Source organism: Planococcus citri, chromosome 1 (assembly GCF_950023065.1).
Source record: "Planococcus citri chromosome 1, ihPlaCitr1.1, whole genome shotgun sequence".
NCBI lineage: Eukaryota > Metazoa > Arthropoda > Insecta > Hemiptera > Pseudococcidae > Planococcus > Planococcus citri.
The window spans coordinates 86,739,436-86,759,010 of record NC_088677.1 but is presented as its reverse complement, the minus strand read 5'-3'; the positions used below and the strand labels follow the sequence as shown (position 1 = coordinate 86,759,010).

The 19,575-nt window shown below is 34.9% G+C and overlaps 1 protein-coding gene and 3 long non-coding RNA genes across 9 annotated transcripts in view; 3 read left to right on the top strand and 1 right to left on the bottom strand.

Moving 5' to 3' along the window:
- The first annotated feature begins 157 nt into the window (after window positions 1-157).
- Window positions 158-6,096, top strand: LOC135839467 (dihydroxyacetone phosphate acyltransferase-like). 3 transcript variants are annotated; one of them, XM_065355504.1, is made up of 15 exons: window positions 158-368; window positions 450-665; window positions 731-901; window positions 1,327-1,456; window positions 1,530-1,733; window positions 1,815-1,966; window positions 2,052-2,200; window positions 2,284-2,450; window positions 2,519-2,620; window positions 2,696-2,836; window positions 2,922-3,001; window positions 3,088-3,255; window positions 5,461-5,630; window positions 5,721-5,782; window positions 5,876-6,096. In XM_065355504.1, exons 2-15 carry the CDS (start codon window positions 462-464, stop codon window positions 5,947-5,949), a joined length of 1,974 nt encoding a protein of 657 aa, XP_065211576.1. In that variant the 5' UTR covers window positions 158-368; window positions 450-461; the 3' UTR covers window positions 5,950-6,096. The 3 variants fall into 3 exon arrangements, with proteins under 3 accessions (XP_065211576.1, XP_065211568.1, XP_065211584.1); XM_065355496.1 differs by having other exon boundaries at window positions 2,516-2,620; XM_065355512.1 differs by lacking the exons at window positions 158-368; window positions 450-665 and adding an exon at window positions 1,056-1,143 and having other exon boundaries at window positions 762-901; window positions 2,516-2,620.
- On the bottom strand, window positions 5,768-19,538 carry LOC135839558 (uncharacterized). The gene is made up of 3 exons (XR_010557613.1): window positions 18,761-19,538; window positions 18,477-18,662; window positions 5,768-6,290 (listed from the first exon to the last, which is right to left on the bottom strand). It is a non-coding gene; the product is annotated as an uncharacterized LOC135839558 (long non-coding RNA).
- On the top strand, window positions 10,176-11,702 carry LOC135839570 (uncharacterized). Of its 4 annotated transcripts, XR_010557622.1 has the most exons (5): window positions 10,176-10,300; window positions 10,509-10,606; window positions 10,687-10,835; window positions 11,079-11,302; window positions 11,589-11,702. It is a non-coding gene; the product is annotated as an uncharacterized LOC135839570 (long non-coding RNA). The 4 variants fall into 4 exon arrangements; XR_010557620.1 differs by having other exon boundaries at window positions 10,509-10,835; XR_010557617.1 differs by having other exon boundaries at window positions 10,176-10,606.
- The window catches only part of LOC135839565 (uncharacterized), a 212,839-nt gene continuing 205,076 nt past the window's right edge, over window positions 11,813-19,575 (top strand). Inside the window, exons 1-3 of the long non-coding RNA XR_010557614.1 lie at window positions 11,813-12,022; window positions 12,706-12,900; window positions 15,533-15,687. This is a non-coding gene — a long non-coding RNA (uncharacterized LOC135839565). The remainder of the gene's footprint in view (window positions 12,023-12,705; window positions 12,901-15,532; window positions 15,688-19,575) is intronic.

Sequence of the window (19,575 nt, the reverse complement as noted above, 5' to 3'; positions counted from 1 at the left end):
CTTTGCCAAAATGGCGACGTCACGTGATCGAAAAATCGCGAATTTCTGAAACTTTTTGTCTGTGATTTTGTAATTTGGGTAGGACTTGTGGAAATTAAGTAGGTAACGAAATGCCTTCGTAATAAATTCGTTGACGTGCGTTTCAGTTTTCGTGAATGTTTTTCTTATTTTTTGATAAAGGCAGTGGTAATTTTTTATCATTTTTGATTCAAATTGCATCTATTTTAATTAAATTGAGCGAAATAATTGTTCAATTGTTCAATTCGCACCTTTAAAGCCGACTAAACAATTCTGCCCAATGCTTTGTATAGTTTTATCTCAGCGAATCCAAACCCATCTTCGTTTGTAAGCGATGTTGTGACTCAAAAGTAAGTCAACAGATAAGATAATCAAGATGAATCATTACACTTCGTTTCTAACTAATATTAACATTTAACGTTGAATTTTAGATCCCAATAATCATGTCCGAAGTACCATCAACCACCGGGAACGATTTAACGTTGAAAGACGTTCTGGAAGAACGTAGAAACCGTAGCGATGTAGCCTGGGTATCGAAAACCTTCGTCCCAAAACCAGCCTACGTTAACCCATCTTACGTATCAGATCCGATATTATTCCGTTACAAAATACTCACCGATGAAAATATACACTTACTAATGAGACAAGTACGTTCACCAATCGTGGGAAAAATATTATTATAAAGATGAACTAAAATTCTGGTGTTTCGTAGGTGTATCCGAACGAATCCAGTTCAGACGAATTTCACCGAATCGATCAAATCGTCAACGAAATGGGGTACTTGAAAAACACGTCGGTGGTTCGATGGCTCGGATTGTTATTGATTAAAATCCTAAAGAAGACGGTCGAATCGATTTTCATTTCGGAAGCGAAATTATTAAGGGTTTGTATGAGATATTGAAACGACGCCTTTATATATCGTCGTTAATACAAAAGTAGCTTTATGTTTTTCGAATTGCGTTGTTGTGCTTTTATGTTAGACGTTTTTTTTCGGCACTTTTGTGAAGTATTTCGTCGCAATGTATTTTTTCTTATAGCTAGACGCTTTTGTTGTACGAAGATACCGATTTAGCCAATCGCACTATGTGGTTGTTATGTTGAAAGTCAACTTTTAAACACGACCAGGTTGAATATAATTGGAATTATTTTTACAATTCGGTGCTGGTTTATAATCCGAATAACACTGTACAGTTTTTGAATTCGGCATAAAATAACACAGGGGCTTTTATATGGCTTATATCGTACTGTATGGTTTAACTTTACAAATGTTGAGATTGTTTTCTAACTCTTTGACTCGATGCTTTTCAGTTGAAACACGATATGGGCAAAAATCCTGTGATATTTTTACCAACTCATCGGAGCTATGCGGATTTCATCTTGATGGCGTTTCTGTGTTTCAATTACGATATTGAAATTCCAGTCGTTATCGCTGGAATGGGTTAGTTTTTTTCAATTTTTTTATTTTAAACCATTTAAAGATGGATTTTTATCGATTGTTGTGGTTTGTGTAGATTTTTACGCAATGTTTGGTATGGCTACGTTACTTCGAAGATGCGGTGCGATGTATATGCGTCGGTCATTTAAAGACGACAAGGTTTACGGTGCAATATTCAAGAAATACGTTCAAACTGTGATAGCGATGGGTGATTCTCCGTTTGAATTCTTCATCGAAGGCACTCGTAGTCGATGTGGTAAATCATTGGCTCCTAAATTAGGTACTGAATTTATTTTTCATTCGAATGAAAATGTTTCATCGTGATTTTACAATAAATTGAACGAAAATATATCTGTTAAAGGTGTTTTGAAAATGGTCGTCGAAGTGTATACAGCTAAACAAGTGGAAGACATCACATTCGTGCCAATTACCATCAATTACGAAAGATTAATAGAAGATTTGTTATTCGCCCGAGAAATGCTTGGAATACCGAAACCCAAAGAGTCAACGACGGTATTATTTTTCGACTTAGAAATATCATTATTTTACTAAACGGTCGATTACGACGCATTTACCTCTGATTTTCGGTTTTTCTCAGGGTATGTTGAAAGGTATATCGATGTTGGAAGAGCAATATGGAAACATATACGTGAATTTTGGGAAAGAAATATCCCTGAAGGAGTTTTCGAATGAAAATCAGCAAAACGAAGAATTCCTGCCTCGCTTAGCTCATTTCATTTTAAATAGGTGATTTTATATTTCGATTTTGTGTTAATATTTAGTTCGAATTTTTCAATACTGATTTTTTTTTGTGAAATTATTTTCTACAGACAACAAGAGAACACCGTCGTGACATTTTTTAATATTTTTTCTGCCACATTCCTGCAATGTTTATTTGTAACGAACAAAAAGTCATTTAAGATATCATTTTTATCAGAACAATTCAAGAAACTCTCTTACCTGCTATCGTTTTTCGGCGCCATGTTCATATTTAAAGGTATATAGCTAGAAAATAAATCAAAAATATTTATTTTGCATTTATTAATATATTATTTTTTTCAGTAGATAATTTTTCGCAAGAAATTCAACGTAATCTGAATATTCATAAATTTTTGAAGAAAAATATCCCCAACGATAGTATTGAAATCGACGGTTACGATGATGAAAGTGAGAATTTCCCTCTAGTTTATCCTACCTTTTTCGACGCATCTGTTTCACTGAGCCTTTTTTTTCTCTCAATAGGTAACTCGGTATCGGTAGATGAAACTAGAACTGCCATTCCATTCATATTACTGCAGCACTATTCCAACTGCTGCTATTTTTTCCTCATTAATCCTGCCATTATAATTGCCATATTGAAAAGCGAGAAAAAATGCAGTAAAAGTACGTGAAATGGTTTTTTTATTCGATCATTATTACCTATTTTATGGCGTAGAAAATTATTTTAATGTCGTTGCTTTCTTCGTAGATTCATTATTCACCAAGTTTGCCTGGTTTAGAACGTTGTTCAAATACGAATTTGCGTTCCATCATTGTTTCGAACATCAGGTACGAATATTGATCGTAATAAGGTGAACTTACCTTCGTTTCTTCCAAATAATATCTGTGTGCTGAAATATGATTTTAATTTGCAGGATTTCGAGCAAACGTGTTCGAGATTACGAGACCTGAATATAATTAAATGGGTCGAAAATGATCAAATTTTGCTGAACGAAGCTGGAAATCAGTACACGGATACGTGTGTTAATTTATTAATACCGTATTTGAATGGATATTTATTCGTTTGCGAGAGTTTGATTTCGGTATAACGATTATAAATTAACCCTAGGTTCAGGGATTGTACTCGGTTACTTCTTAAGTAACCAAGTTACTAAAGTTCTAATAGTAACTTATGGTTACTTTTTAATAATGTTGGTTACTAAAACTTACTTTTTCCGAGATCTTTCGCCAATTTCCTTTTTTTTTTCAAAATTTTATTTTGATGATTTTTCTATTGAAATGTACCTACTTAGGGGGTCTTTAATTTCAACAGGTTCATATTATTATTTTTGAATTTCTCGATGGTTTTTAGAGGATTTTCTCCTGTTTTGATCGATTTTCACATCTTGAATTTTGGTGGTGATTTTTTTCCAAAATAATTTTTCCATGATTTTGCTCTGAATTTTGATGAAGATTTTCGCCTGAATTTTTTCCCAATTTTCGAATTATTTTTCTCAGTTGAATTCTCTTCAGTTTTGCTACAAAATTTTTCTAAAAAATTCATCGATTTATTTCCGAATTTATACCTAATTTTAATTCTCGCGAGTTCTCTGTTCTGAATTCTCACCTAATGATTTTTGCTGAATTGTATTTTCGAGAATTTTCTATTTCCATAATTTTTCATAATTTTGTTTTGAATTTCATTGATTCGTTTTTCTGTCCAAATTTTTGTTCGTAATTTCGGCGAAACCTTTTTTCTTGAATTTTTTTTCTAAAATTTTCTCCTAATTTAGCCCCCAAAGTTTGGTAAGTTTTTCTGCTTAAATTTTTGCGGAATTCTCCTGTTTACAGATTTTTTTCGAGTTTTTGGGAGTTTTTTGGACTTTGAGACTCGATGATTTTATTTATAATTTTTTTGAGGATTTCTTGATTTTTTTTTCAATTCTTATTCTTTCGAATTCTCGTAGATTTTATTTTTCAATTTTTTGACGATTTTCCCCGAATTTTCGTGTTTTTCTCTTGCGTATAAATTTTTGTCTAGTTTTCGCAATTTTATCGTTGAATTTTGTAAAGTTTTTTTTTTTTTTTTTTTTTTTATATTGTTTAAACAGTCACAGTTTTCAATTGTTGCAATGTTTTTTCTTGAATTTCAACGCTTTTTACCCTAATTTTTTGGTGGAGTTTTTCTACTTCTAATCGAATTTTTATTCTGGAATCCTCGTGATTTTTTTCAACTTTTTAAATTTTGACAAAACTCTGTTTTTTTGTTATTTTGAATTTCGCGATTTTGATTTATTAAAAGAAGATCACGAAGAGGTTTTTCAACATTTCGATTAATTTTCTTTCTTTCCAGATCTCGATCTTTGCTCTGTTTCCTGTTTTGGTCATTTTCTCTCAATTTCAATAATTTTGTCACCTTTTTTCCATTTTTTTTGAATCGTGTCAATTTTCGACAGTTTTGATGGAGGTTTTTTTTTCATTTTGAAGGCATGTTCACTTTTTTGTATTCTAATTTTTTCATACATCACTTTTTCAAATTTGGATTGCTCTCTCGCCTCCTCTCCTCCACCGTTCCCTTTTTTCTTGTTAATTTTAATAAGTTTCCCAATCTAAACAGATTCTTCTTTCTTATGGAATTTTTTCCAAAAATTATTGTTTATTATTTCTTAACACTAGAATAATTTTTTTCCCCTCAAATCCTTGCTCATGTCAACATTTCTGCTATAAGTATACGATTGGTATTTTTGTGTTTGATTTTTTGAAATGATTTTGATTAAAAGATTAAATTTCGTTCCTCCCTGTTTCGGTAGACTTCCCCCTCTTCTTTCATTTTTTTCAGTAGTTCAACACATTTTTCGATTATGTTTCCGGAATCCAAAATTTTTCTCATACGTTCTTTTTGTATTTTGATCTACGAGTAGTTTGCTTTCGAAATTTTGGTAAATTAGGTATCTGTTTTGAGCTTTTGCTAGTTTTTTTTCCTTTTTCAAAAATGGTTTGTATTCGAATTTTGATGTTTTGTTCTGTGTTTTTTGAAAAAACTGCTATCAAAATTTTCGTTATATAGGTCCTTTTTTTTTTTTTTTTTTTTTTTTTGTAATCTGAAATAGAATGTAATGTTTTGTAAGGCATTGACGTTTTTTGGTTGCCACTTTTTTTTACATCAACATTTTTTTTGGTTACTTTTTCCAGCTTTTTTGGTTACCAAAGTTAAATTTTTTTGAGAAAGATTTGAGTACAATCCCTGTAGGTTGCCTGAACGAGGGTAACATTTGTTTAGTAATTCATGGTGATTTTTTTGATTTCAGGTTAGCAATAAAAATTTCGAACAGAAATGTCTCAAGACTAGAATAAAAAAGCAATTGGAGCTAGAGCTGGATGTTTCGAACGATGTTAGCTTGTTTTATGCACTATCGTCGCATTTTTTAACGTGTACCTTCTCGTCATTAATTGATGCCTCGATACTGGGCCTAGATAGGTAATATTACTCGTTTGTTTAATAGTAACGTAAAAAAATCAATAAGTTTAGAATAAATAATTAATATTTATTTTATTATTTTTCCAATAGTACAAATCAGTTCGTAAGTGTAGTAAATTCGCAAAAATTACACGCTGTTGTTCAGTTCCTTAGTGAGTACAAAGTTGAAACTATTTACTCGTGTTTTTTTTTTCAATTCTTTTACATTTTGTGTTGATTTCTTTCTACTTTTTTTTTTCTTGTAGGAATGTTACTGCATAGAAAATTCGAAACGAAAGAAAATACATCACGGTTTGCTTTAACGAAAGCTAAACTTTAGATTATTTTAGTTTACAATTATACTGGCGTAGAAGAAAAAAACATCATTGATGTGTTCATTTTATACTTTGAGATTTTTTTTTTTAAATTAATTGATTCGTTTGTAATGTAATAATAAATTGTTTGAATAAATTGAGAATATTTTTCATTTTGATTTCCTTATTCGAACTTCGAAGTAAATCTTGTATCGATGATCGTGATTTTACTACCGGTCTGTATTTTTGATTGAATTGAAATCATCCATTGTCGTCTAGGTTTTGTTGGATGAACGAATCCCGTTTGATTGTTTCTGCGACTGATCGTCTTGAATTTCTTTACGATGGAGAACAACTATTTACAGTTCTGCAAAATATTTAATTCCTAATTAATTAAAAATACATATATATTTCTATTGGTTTGATCATTTATGTAATATTAGTAATTAGTAAATCTATTCTATAGCAAATGAACACTCCCCTGATTTCAAATATATTATTTACTTCAGCTAATAGTTGCGAAATCGAGTCCTGGTACCCCTTCACTCTGCAATGTGATTTTTGGGCAAATTTAGCTTAAAAAAAAGACCTAGGGATTTATTAAAATGGGTTAAAATTTCAGCTAAAAATCATAAATTTTCATTAAAAATTTTTTGAACCCTTTTGAAAAATTTTCAGCTCAAAATTGGGTCTAAATTTTTAATATTTTTGAAAATGTGTCATACGACGTATCAAACTAATGAGTTGAAATTTTTCAAGAAATTCAAATGCTTCGACGAGAATGTTTTTTGAGCATTTTTCGAGATGTGAGAAATTTAATAGTTTCAATGAAAATATTTTTCGAGTATTTTGGAAAAATTTTGAGCTCAAAGTTGGGTCTTCTTGTCTTCATTTTGAGCATTTTTTTAAAAATGTGCCATGCGACCATCAAAATGGGTTAAAATTTTGGTAGAAAATCAAAAATTTCGATCTCAAATTTTATTGTTTGCTTTAGAAAAATTTTGAGCCTAAAATTGGGTCATGATTTTTAAAATTTCTGAGAAAGTCTCTCAAAAGACACGTCGAAATAGTTTGGAATTTCGCGAGATGATCAAATATTTCGACGATAATGTTTTTTGAACATTTTGGAAAAATTGTAAGGCCAAAATTGAGTAGATAATTATTATATGTACCTATTTGGGATTTTTGAAAAATATGTCACGTAACCTATTAAAATTATGTAGCTTGAAATTGAATATTTCAATAAGAATATCTTTGAGTATTTTTCAAATATCTGAAGCTTAATTAACTTGGTCATGATTTTTAGCATTTTCGTAAAACCGGCTAAAAAAGTCATCGCGGAAATTCTGGGTTAAAATTTGAAAATTCTGCAAAAATACTCCAAAAATATTGATAAGTTGTATGAAACTTTTTTCAAAAAATTCATCTACAACAAGCTGAAAAAAAAGTCAACCGAGTTTCTGCTCCAACGTTTTTGAGGTATGTCTTTCGATTTCGCTCAAATTTTGTTTACAATATACACCCACCCAGTAAGTAGGAACCCCGCAATTAGTTTGGTCCCAGCCCCCTAAGGGGACGGGTGGGGGCGCCTTCCATTATTTTCACATTGTCTCGAGGTACTCAACTTCAGCAGCCCATTCCTCCAAAGCTATGATACTTTGATCAAAACTGATTTCACAGTACGAATGGACATTGCGTTTAGAATTTTTCAAGAATTTTGAAATTTTCAAAAGTTGAAAGTTGAACTTTCAAATTGAAAGTTCAAATTTCAAAATAGCGCTGCAAGTGGGAGCTACTATTTAAAATTTTGAAAAAATGTCCATAGATGTACCTTTTGACGATTTTTTGAAATATTCAAGTTTCGAGATGGCATCTCTCAATGGAGGGGGAGCACCCCCACCCCCAATTTTGGGCGAAACTTTCGAAAGAAAATCTGGGGCATGTGATATATCGAATTCCATGTTTTTGGTGACGCTGAACACGAATATGACGTCAGATTTTTGATTGGATCCCATACACGGCCCCCAGAACCTCCCCAAAGGGGGTAAAGGTCAAAAAAATGGTTTCATTCGTGTGACACATGAAATAGTATGTTTTTGGTGACGCTGATCACAAATATGACGTCAGATTTTTGATTGGACCCGTCTACGGCCCCCAGCACTACCCCAAAGGGGGTGACCTCCCAAACAAGTGGTTACATTCGTGTGACACATGAAATGACATGTTTTTGATATCGCTGAACACGAATATTGCATTATTTTTTCGAATCGACTTTACCCATGGCCCCCAGAACCTCCCCCAATAGGTAAAAGTCCAAAAAAATTGTTGAGGAACGTAGATGGGGTCCAATCACAAACCTTACGTCATATTCGTGTTCAGCGTCACCAAAAACATACTATTCCATGTGTCACACGAACAAAACGCTTTTTTGAACTTTTACCCCCTTTGGGGAGGTGCTGGGGGCCGTGGATGGGGTCCTATCGAAAACCTGACATCAGATTCGTGTTCAGCGTCACCAAAAACATGGAATTCGATATATCACATGCCCCAGATTTTCTTTCAAAAGTTTCGCCCAAAACTGGGGGTAGGGGTGCTCCCCCTCCGTTAATAGATCCCATCCCGAAACTTGGATATTTCGAAAAAGCGTCAAAAAGTACATCTATAGAAATTTTTTCAAAATTTTAAATGGTAGCTCCCACTTACAGCGCCATTTTGAAATTTGAACTTTCAACTTTTGAAAATTTCAAAATGCTTACAAAGTTGTAAATGCAATGCCCTTTCGAACTGTGAAATCAGTTTTGATCAAAGTATCATAGCTTTGGAGGAATGGGCTGCTGAAGTTGAGTACCTCGAGACAATGTGAAAATAATGGAAGTCCCCACCCCCACCCACCCCTGAGGATGCTGGGACCAAACTAATTGCGGGGTTCTTACTTACTGGGTGGGTATATATTGTAAAAAAATTTGAGCAAAATCGAAAGACATTATCAAAATCGTCTTTTTTTGGTTGAGTTGACATGGAATGACCCTTGGGTCACAAAAAATCCTGCCAAGCCATGAGCCGAGTGCAGTGATGGCAAAGCTTTTGCATTTCAGTTTCAGTTTTATTTTTTTCAATTTCAGTTTTCAGTTTTTGGTTTCAGTGTTGTTCATTTTAGTTTCAGTTTTAGTTTTAGTTTTAATAGGTACCTATTCAGTTTTTTCCAGTTTCTATTCTAGTTTATTTTTTGAAATTTTTTTCTTCATAAAATTCGTAATATTTTGGAAACTTATTGGAAAAAATGAACTACCTACCAAAAATCAGTTTTGCTTTCGTCAGTTTCAGTTTTGGCTTTTGGTTTTAAATTTCTTCATTTCAGTTTCAGTTCATAACATAACCGATTTCGTTGTTTCATTTCAGTTCTCTATTTTCCATCACCGGCCAAGTGAAAACTTCCAACTTTTTTTTACCAGTTCAGGAGTTCACGTGTTGGATTGTTGGACTTGGAGAGGGTCATATTCATAAACGATAGATACGTATCTATGTACCTAGACTTACGTAGGGATCACTTAGTTAAGTGGTAAATTTATTGAAGTATTTTTCCAGGCATGATTGGATTATTGAAATTTTTTTTCATTACTGAATAAATCGAGAGATTGGACTCCAAAGTATTGATTTATCATTTTAAAAATATGAAATTTTTATTCCTTTATGAGAAATGTAAAATGTGTCGTTGCAATCACCAATAGATACTCATTGAAAGAATTGAACAGTGAAAAGAATGAAAGAATGTTGAAAAAAAATGCAATTTCTTCAACAAAAACTTGAGATGAAAAAAGTTTGAAAATCACCTTGATGAATGAAAAAAAGGACTGAAATTTTTGTTCAAAAAAGGGCCAAACACGCAAACAGAAAATCCAATCTACTCTTCTGAAGTCCTGATGTCCTGAGTAAAGCAAAAGCTTCCGAGTCTGAGTAAAATCTATGAATACAGTCCTAATAAAATATTTCGGATGCTGGCTCCAGATAAAGTTGTACAAAACATGCTTATTGATCAAACTGAAACTTTGAAAACTATATGGAGTTTTTGTTTCTTCGCAAAAATTCAAAATATGTATTCAACAAAAATTAAAAATAAAAAAAAAAAATTTTAAAATAAAAAAAAATTAAAAACATGAATTTTTTTAATCATGGAAATGACAGCACTGATTATTGTTTACAAATTCAAAATGGCAGACGCTGGCGGCAAAATTCGACTGATTTTTCATGATTTTTCTTGGTTCGGTGGTGAGTAATTAGCTGTAATCGCGTTTCTCGTTCAATTACTCATTGTTTCGCGAATTAATTGTTATTTCGAGCTGTACGACGAAGTCAATTCTTCTCATATTATCATGTTCGGTAAGTAAAGTTGATTGTGAGTTTGTGACTTGTGAAGTTGTGAGTGAAACACTTTGATTATAGTTTGATTTGAAGAGGTTCAAATCAGAGTGTTTCTGTTTAATCTTTTGTAGACAGAATCGGCTGCTGTCCACGATGGACAATCAGTTTCCAATTTATTAGTAACGATATTAACTCTATATTGTGTCTCTCTGCTCTGTTCGTACAGATTCCACAAATTGAATCACTCAGTCACCGGCTCACCGCTATTTTCAAGAATGGATGAAAGTTGAAACTCGAAGAGCATATTCCGCTGAATAGCAACAGGTATTGCTTTTACTTCTACTTATTGGTACCTCACAAACACATTCTGGACATTGCAGAAGTTCGTGATTTATGTCATGTAGATCTTTTGCGGTGGTTAAATGCTTGCATTTATTCGATTTGTGCCGAATTCCGAGGAGTTGTTTACGCTCAATCGACGATAGCCGCGGTTTTCTTCGTTTATACTCAATCTGATCTCCTGAGGTGAACTCTACTGTGTCTTCTGGAATCGGTGAGTCGTGTAGAAGTTTGTGATTTGTTGTGTTATTGAGATCGTTCGTGATAATTGAATGTTTACGTTTGTTCGATCATCGATGTGTGCAAATCTGAAGCAATTGCTTATCCTTTAATCGGCGACTGCCAGTGGCCAGTTCACATCGTATATTTAACTACTCGATCTGATCTTCTGAAATCAGCTTATATATTGAATGGAATGGACGAGTAATGTAAGTAAAAGTTTTGTGATTTGTGTTAGGTATCTAGGTACTTAGATCGTTCGGTTAACGTCAAAATCTGTAGAAATTGCGAACGTTCGATTGACAACAGGAGCTAGTTTACGTCGCATTTCCTCGATTTGATCTCGTAAGAAGAATTTCACGTTGAATCTGAAGAAATTGCGTACGTTTGATCGACAATAGTCCGGTTTACATCGACCATACTCGATCTGATCTCTTCGGATCAACCAACTGTAAGGATTAGGTATGAATAATTTAATCAGTGGTGAATTAATTATTATTACGAACGTGAAACATGTGAGAAATTAAGATAAGGAGTAGGTCTAGTTGCTTCGGTCTACACTATCAATTCATTTACTCGTTCGATTCGTCCCGGTCCCAGTGCTGCATTCGAAGCGAAGAGGGTTGTAATACATGACTCAGTAGAGATAACACTGGAACACTCGACGACAACCGAACAACTGTTATAATAATAAGGGCATAAGTGACAAACCGTACATCGAGTAAGGTCGTTCGTCCTTTGCTTGCAGAACCACTTAATGTTACGTGTTTATCTTAAGGACCAACGACGTCTCGCAAATGCTGAGAATGATTCACGGTTCGTTCACAGCTGACGCTGCTGCTTCGTGTAAATTGTCAATATACAATTCCGGTGTGTTTTTTTTGTACCAATTTTTTTCTTTTTGAGTTGAAATATCGATAAGTGAATTATAGTTAGAGTTAATTATATCGTTTGGCGTTTTGTTTCAGAAATCAGCGTCGTTGCTCAGCCTATTCTATCGTGTCGGAATTTCGCATCGGATTGGAATCCTACATTACTCCTCAGGTATTTCCATGTACCACGAATCGGAAATCAGTTCTCAAGTCAAAACATCAAGAGCTATTACTCTTCGTAGGTACCCAACCTACCTCTAGAGTCGAGAGTCAAACGTCGTCGTAACATATAAACCTCTCTTTCGCTAAGGTATGTCTTGTCTACTCGTACCTGTCTGTATACCTATACATATAAGCAAGTACACTCGTTATGAATACAGTATATATTGACAACATTGTAACGGAGCACCGAGCACAGCATATATAAGGGGCACGGGCACAACAACCCCGATCTCTTGAAACACAGGTACCGTAGGTATAGGTACATGTCCTTTAAAAGAAAATACCATTCAGGCGGCCGCATCCGCCTCGTTTCATAAGTCAAGTGCCATCTTCAGGTACTAAAAATAAGAATAAACGCCGGACCACACAAGACGTTCACGCCTATATCTTTTCTCAAGCGTCAGTGACTGAAGATGATGCGTTCGCTATTTTCTTTAGCTCGCTTTGGCTCTTACTCTTTCCCTATCTATCCTCCATTCAGTTGGTTATCTGTATACTACAGCAACGACGACGACGACACACAGACACAAGCGTAGGTCGAGGTGTTAAAAAGCGGCGTGATGTTGCATCTAATTGACGTATTAAAATGCTTATACGCTGATCCTTGTACGTATAGGCTATATTCTACTGTAAGGGATTTTTATTAGGTTTTTAATGTGTGTTTTTCATCTTCTCTTCTTATGTATTATTGTGGTTTCCTGCGGCACGTTTTCTTTCTTTTTTTTTCGACTCTATTTTACTGATCCTGATCCTTTTTTTTTTTATTTTTAGAGACAAGATCAACTTCCGTCACTCGATTATAAGAGTACCTGTGTACCTACAACGACGTTGGGTTTCGTTTTCGATACTATTTTTTCCACCTTTGACTTCGAGGACTCGAAGTTGATGAAAATAAACACTTTGAGGTGAATTCACGTTGGACGATTTGCTCGTTTTGAGATGGCCGGACCTAATGTTATCAATCAGGTATGTTCAGTGTCCAGAGTCGAGGAGTTGTAGTCGTAGACTCAGCGTACCCATTATGAGAAAAACCCGGGTTGAAATTTTGAATAAAATTCATTACTTTTGGATCGATGAGTTTAGTGAAGCAATCAGGAAATGCTCAAGGGGATGAAGCCCTTTTCAATAAGATGGCTCTTTGTATTTATGATTTTTTTTGCTCTCATCCCCTGAAGTGCTCCTGACAAATTTTACTCCCTTGCCTCCGCTTGAAACTGAATCGTGCTAAAAAGCAACTAAAATTTTCAAAAAAATTAAAAAAAAACAGAAATCAAAAATGTTACGTTCTTATTCCTGAATGCGGTTCAACTCGAGGGGGGGGGGTCATAGAAGAGGACAACTTTGTTCAAAGGTAGGAGGAAGGTTTTTGCTTGGAAAAGTAGTTTTTAGGGAGACTCTGGCACAAAAATGGGTAATTTTCAATAACTTCAATTTTTTTCGTTTTTTTATTCATTATAAATTGGGGGGGGGGGCTCTAAGATATAAATGGACCAAAATAGCTTGAAAGACTGGAGCGTTTTTTATTATTTTTTTTTCATTTTTGGATAAGTAAGTTGAATTTTTCCTTTAAAACTTCATCCTCGAAAAATGGACTATAATTTTGGAACTTCGTAAGTACTTCGCGAGTCAAATCTGTTTTTTTTTTTTTTTTTTTTATGTAAGTACTCGAATAAAAAGAGGAGAGAGAAGTAAAAATTCAATTTTTTCTTACCTTTTAAACAGAAATACTGCGATTTCTCTTGAAAAAAAAAACCACCTCGGTTTGAATTCTTTCGCGATGGCAAAGAAACTCGCCTTTTGTCAAAATTTCCAAAAAATTTTTCACTAAAAATTCCATAACGTTTTGATTGTCTTTCATCAGTTTCATCTATAAATTTTCCAAAGTCTCGCTGCTTTGCCGAAAAAATGCCAAAAAGTCTCGGCACAAAAATCGTCCAAAATTCTCGCTTTTTCAAAAATTGACTTTTTTCAACTGTTTATCAATTATCAATTGAAAAGTCTGCTTGTTTTACCTAAAATTGCCAAAAATTATCAAGAATTGTTTGTTGTTTTTTTATATCAAAAATATGCAAAAAAGTCTCTCTTTTCGGGAAAAATCACATAAAAACGTAATTTTTTTGTTAATAATTACCAAAAATCGATTTTTTTTTCTAAATTTATCGAATTTTTGCTTTTTGGAAGAATTCTGTCTTAATGAAATTTTGTGTTTCCGCTTTCAACATTTTTTCAGTCCTCCCCCCCCCCCCCTCTCAGAAAAGTGGTTTAGTTTTTATGAAAAGAAATATTAATTTACCCAAAAAAAATGGAATCGTGCCCAATGTCCTAGAAAGTTGTGGGGGAAATGAAAAAAATTGAATTGAATTGAGAAATATTTATCAGAAATTTTTTCATTTTTGCGTCATGATTTTCCAAAATACGCCCCCCCCCCCCCATCGTTTAAAAGAAACCCTGGTCCCTCAATTAATGTTCGTTCCCCTCGTGCAGAGACCACCCTTCATATCATATTAGGAGAAAACTGCAATCGAATGGAATAAAAGCTCACAAATAAATTACAAAACCAAAAAAAAATCAAGGAACGTATTTGTGAAACAACAGAAAATATGCTTTTAAAATCCTCAATTTCTACACCAGAACTATTCTAAATGATAATCTTTTCAAAGCAAGACCTTCCCCTCAGCCCCTTTAAAAGGGTGTCTCCTCCGGCACCTCTCACCCCTCCCCCCAATTGAAATAAAAGCAATAAACGTGAGTCTTTGCCTAAAAATTTCTCAAAATAGGTAACGGTTTTTTTTGTTTAATTTTTTTTATTTCTCTCTTGGGTAAATTACTAATTATTGTGAGTCTGTTGTGTTTTATTTGGATTGCCCAATAGTGCATTAACATGTTTCTTCCCTTTTTAGTGAAAAATCTTTCTCGAAACGAACAGTTGAAAATTCATTTTTTTAAACGTTGAAAAAATACAAAGAATTGTATAATTTTCTCATTCAAGGAATTTTCAAAAAATATTCACGCAGGTGTCTTTTTTTTATTTTTTTCAATTTCGATGATTCCGAAGGAGAAGTTGAATGTTGTTTGGAAGGAAAGGATTTGTTCTTGAAAATGGGGCTATTGAAAACAATTCTGGCGTAAAGATACATAATTTTGGAAACCTCTGGTTCAGTTTTTTGCTGTTATCAATTTTTCGAGGCTACATGAACGGGGGATCAACATTACTCGAGGCGTGGGGGAGATTTTTTCAAAAAATGAGGGTACTCTGGTTTTATTTCAAATTTCAATTTTTTTTTAACCTGGTGGGAGAGCTGTGTACAGAGAGGAGGGGGCAAAATTTACCCCAATGCTTATACAGGGAGACCCTAGAAAACCGACAACGGTTTTTGTTTGAAAAAAATAATCATTTTAGAACATTTTTTTTTTAGATTTAGGGCAAAATCAAAGATATAAGGAATCATTTTCTCATAAAATCCGTCAACTTCGGGGGATAGAAGTATCAAACAGCGAAATTTTAAAATTAGAACCAGTGTCGATCTACATACGTACATTTGTTTTACGATTTTATTATTACGTAAGTATTATTAAATTGTGACTTTCATTGTTGCAGCTTTTCCGGATACGCAGTTCCGCCCATCGCCTTTGGAACGTTGACAATGAATGCTGATTTTTCTATACCTTTTTTCTTCGGAAACCTTTTCACCGTACCGATATTTACTTATGGTTTTTCATGGTTCGAATTCGGAAAAACCCCGTGGGCCTGGGGTAAGTGTTTGGCAATTTCTCAAAAATGATTTTCGTATTGTGTTTTATGTTTCTATTGAAATGACCAAAATAATGTAAGTGTAAGTTTCCATTTTCAGAACGAATATAGATTTCAAACCGTATCCCCTCCCCCGCTCTTCCCCTCCAATTCTCCCGCTCTTCCCGCATATGCAGCTTGGGGACATCTATAATGAATTTTACAATTCTTACGTTCCAAGATGGATTATGTATTTTTTGTAAAATGTATTTTTAGTTCGTTTTGCTTAAAAACTGTACGGATTAGAGGGGTTTTTTTGGCGGCTTTACCTTATGTTATTGTTTTTTTTTTTGTTTTTTTTTCAACAAATCTTTGAAAAAATGGTTTAATTTTGATTTTCTTTTGATTTTTTTGGCACCTACTGCTGCTTAAACATTTTGTAAAATAACTTTAAAAAAGTTTAATTTGAAAAAAATCCTCGATTTTGACCTAAATTGATGGGGAAGTTGATGTAGACGTAGAAACATTTCGAGCTACTTGACCGTTTTGACGACTGACAATAAGGGAACCTCTTGAGGTGTCCGCCTCCGATTTGAACGAGACCGCGATTTTTGGAAAGAGCATGTTCTAAAACCCCGAAATCCAAATTTTCAGGTGCACAAGTTCATTTTTCGATTTTTGGCGAATTTTTGAAAATCCAAAATTGACTATTTTGGTGATTTATGCTTTTTTTCAAAAAGTACGTACTTGACCAGTAAAAATGTTCAAAATAAGTCCTAAAACTGATATTAACCCCCAAAATCCAAATTTCGCCATTTCCAGCCATTCTGGAGCCTCCAGTGCGATTTTTCAAATTCTCCAGAATTTTGAATTTGCTCCAGAAGGCGTGGATATGAAGTTGGGCAGCTAAAAATCGAGTTGTGTGTTATACTCGACCTGTTTAACGAATTTATCCACATTTGAGTCGATTTTGGGAGGGACACCTCAAGAGTGGTTTTTTGACCAGCTTTTTTCATAATAAGAAATCCAAAAAAATCAAAATTTCACCGTTTGCGAAGAAATTTTCGAAATTTACGCGAATCGCTGTATTTCGAACACAACAAACCTCCTGAGGTCGAGTTCCGCCATTTCCAGCCATTCTGGAGCCTCCAGTGCGATTTTTCAATTTCTCCAGAATTTTGAATTTGCTCCAGAAGGCGTGAATATGAAGTTCGGGCAGCTAAAAAGTTGTGTGTTATACTCGAACTGTTTAACGAATTTATCCGCATTTGAGCCAATTCTGGAGCGGACATCTCAAGAGTGGTTTTTGACCAGCTTTTTTTCAAAATAAAAATATTCAAAAATCAAAAATTTCCCGTTTGCGAGAAAATTTTCGAAATTTGCGCGAATCGCGGTATTTTGTCATGAACTAACCCCTAGAGAGCGAATTTCGCCATTTCCAGCTATTCTGGAGGCTCCAGCGCGATTTTTCAATTTGCTCCAGAAGGCGTGAATATGAAGTTGGGCAGCTAAAAATCGAGTTGTATGTTATACTCGACCTGTTTAACGAATTTATCCACATTTGAGCCGATTCTGGAGCGGACACCTCAAGAGTGGTTTTTTGACCAGCTTTTTTTCAAAATAAAAATATCCAAAAACCAAAAATTCCTCGTTTGTGAGAAAATTTTTGAAATTTGCGCGAATCGCTGTATTTCGTCATTAATTAACCACACGAGAGCGAATTTCGCCATTTCCAGCTTTTCTTGGGCCTCCCTTTAATTTTTGGATATTTTTATTATGAAAAAAGCTGGTCAAAAACCCACTCTTGAGGTGTCCCCTCCAGAATTGGCTCAAATGTGAATAAATTTACGTTAAACAGGTCGAGTATAACATACAAATCGATTTTTAGCTGCCCAACTTCATATTCACGCCTTCTGGAGCAAATTCAAAATTCTGGAGAAATTGAAAAATCGCACTGGAGGCTCCAGAATGGCAGGAAATGGCGAAATTTGGATTGGGGGGGGGGGGTTAATATCAGTTTTAGCACTTATCTTGAACATTTTTACTGACCATGTACGTACTTTTTTTTAAAAAAGCATAAATCGCCAAAACAGTCAATTTTGGATTTTCAAAAATTCGCCAAAAATCGAAAAATGAACTTGGGCAGCTGAAAAGTTGGATTTGGGGGTTTTAGAACATGCTCTTTCCAAAAATCGCGGTCCCGTTCAAATCGGAGGCGGACACTTCAAGAGGTTCCCTTGTGAGCCAGGTGTCCTCAAAATAGGGCTATTTTTGAAAAAATTAACTTGTTTTTTGAATAGTGTTTCTCATGCAGTTTCTTTTTCAAACCAAGGAGACTTGAAGGATTTTAATTTTGAGTAGGTATATGAAGGATAAAACTTGGCATCACGTATGGCACCTACTTGAGTCACTTTTTGGTGCTAAAAGGTGATGGAAAATCGAAGTATTGTTCCATCGATCGTTCAGTAACACTCCCTCCCCCTCCCCCTTCCCCATTCCCTTCGCCTTGAGAAAATTCCTACAAGTGCGGAAAAATTCTATACTAAAAATTGACGGACGAGGATCCAAAAATGGCGAGATATTCGAGTTTTTTTGGGGTTAATTTTTCGTAATGAGTGATTTTCAAGTTTTTCAAGTTTATACTAATCATTGTTGGCATTTTGTGGTTTTAGTTATGGCAAATTTGCTTATATACGTGGAGCCTTTTGGCTTTCTCATCTCTGCGCAGATTCGTTTCGTAAATTTAATTTATTTTATGCACAAAGTCCAAAGTTATGTTTAATAGATCGTGTATTTTGTAATCTGTACTTACTCGGAACTGGATCGGAGACCTCGTGATGCGGATCTTCCTTCGTGTATTGCGAACAAGAATTCGAATTACTCGACGAGTTCATCTGCGTTTCGGTGATATCTGATGACGATGGAGAACCATTCGTGATGAAGCACCAGTCCGAGAAAACATGTCAAGATTAATCAACTGATCAGTTCTTGAAATAATCTACGAAATATTTTAAAAATGACGTCATCAGACCGATTTGAAATGATTTTTACAATAATTAGAGTATAGATATGGTTAATTTTGAAATTCAAACTTACCTTTTTATTAGTTCCAGTATACAGAAGATGAACTTGCCAGAGATTGATGGAATCATGCCTGAGACATCTGAGCTATTTCTTTAATGACCCATTGATCCGAACTTCTCAGCCGAAGATTACCGATCGAAGGAGCGGAGTACCATAATCGATGCATCGATCGCCTTCGCGTATAAATCCGCATCCCGACGACGTAAACGACTTCGCTGAATTTTGAAACGTACACGAGCCATAACTTCTCATCAGCTATGAAATTACACTCGACACCACGTACTACTGGGGCTGGCATTGGCAAGTGGCAAATGCAGGCACGCTGTATAAACGTGTGGAAATAACAGAAGAGTGACGGAGACGGACGAAATCGACATACGCGATGGAAAAAGAGCCACAGAATCGAGTGAAAAATGGGAAAAAATTGGAGCGAAAAAAGGCAGGCAGGCGAAGCAGGCAGCATGGCGCGAACCCCTTGTCACGTCGACAGTACATCGCGGCGGGATCGGCGTGTTTTTGCGTACGCGGCGCGGCGGCGTGGAGAGAATGTGGAAAAATGAAGAAGAGAAAAAAAAGCAGCCGAATCCAAAAGCAAAAGGTACCCGGGCTATGTAAAAGTCTGCCGATGCTGGCTCGATATACATATACCTATAGTTACATCGCGCTCGCGGATCCAGGAGCCAGGACCGCGTGAGACTTGGGGCGAGATGGCGATAGAAAGAGAGAAAAAAGAAACGAGTATACCTACGAGTAGGCGCAGCCTGTGTAGATCGCGATTGCCACATACACATACGTACGTACGCCGTACGCCGGCACATTATTCATCG

What these genes read in the sequence shown, in the direction of transcription:
- LOC135839467 (XM_065355496.1), top strand. Translation starts at nt 462, where the DNA reads ATGTCCGAAGTACCATCAACCACCGGGAACGATTTAACGTTGAAAGAC. An exon ending in ATCATTGTTTCGAACATCAG is followed by an intron (nt 3,002 to 3,087) that starts GTACGAATATTG and finishes TTTAATTTGCAG; the next exon opens with GATTTCGAGCAAACGTGTTC. An exon ending in TTTGCGAGAGTTTGATTTCG is followed by an intron (nt 3,256 to 5,460) that starts GTATAACGATTA and finishes TTTTGATTTCAG; the next exon opens with GTTAGCAATAAAAATTTCGA.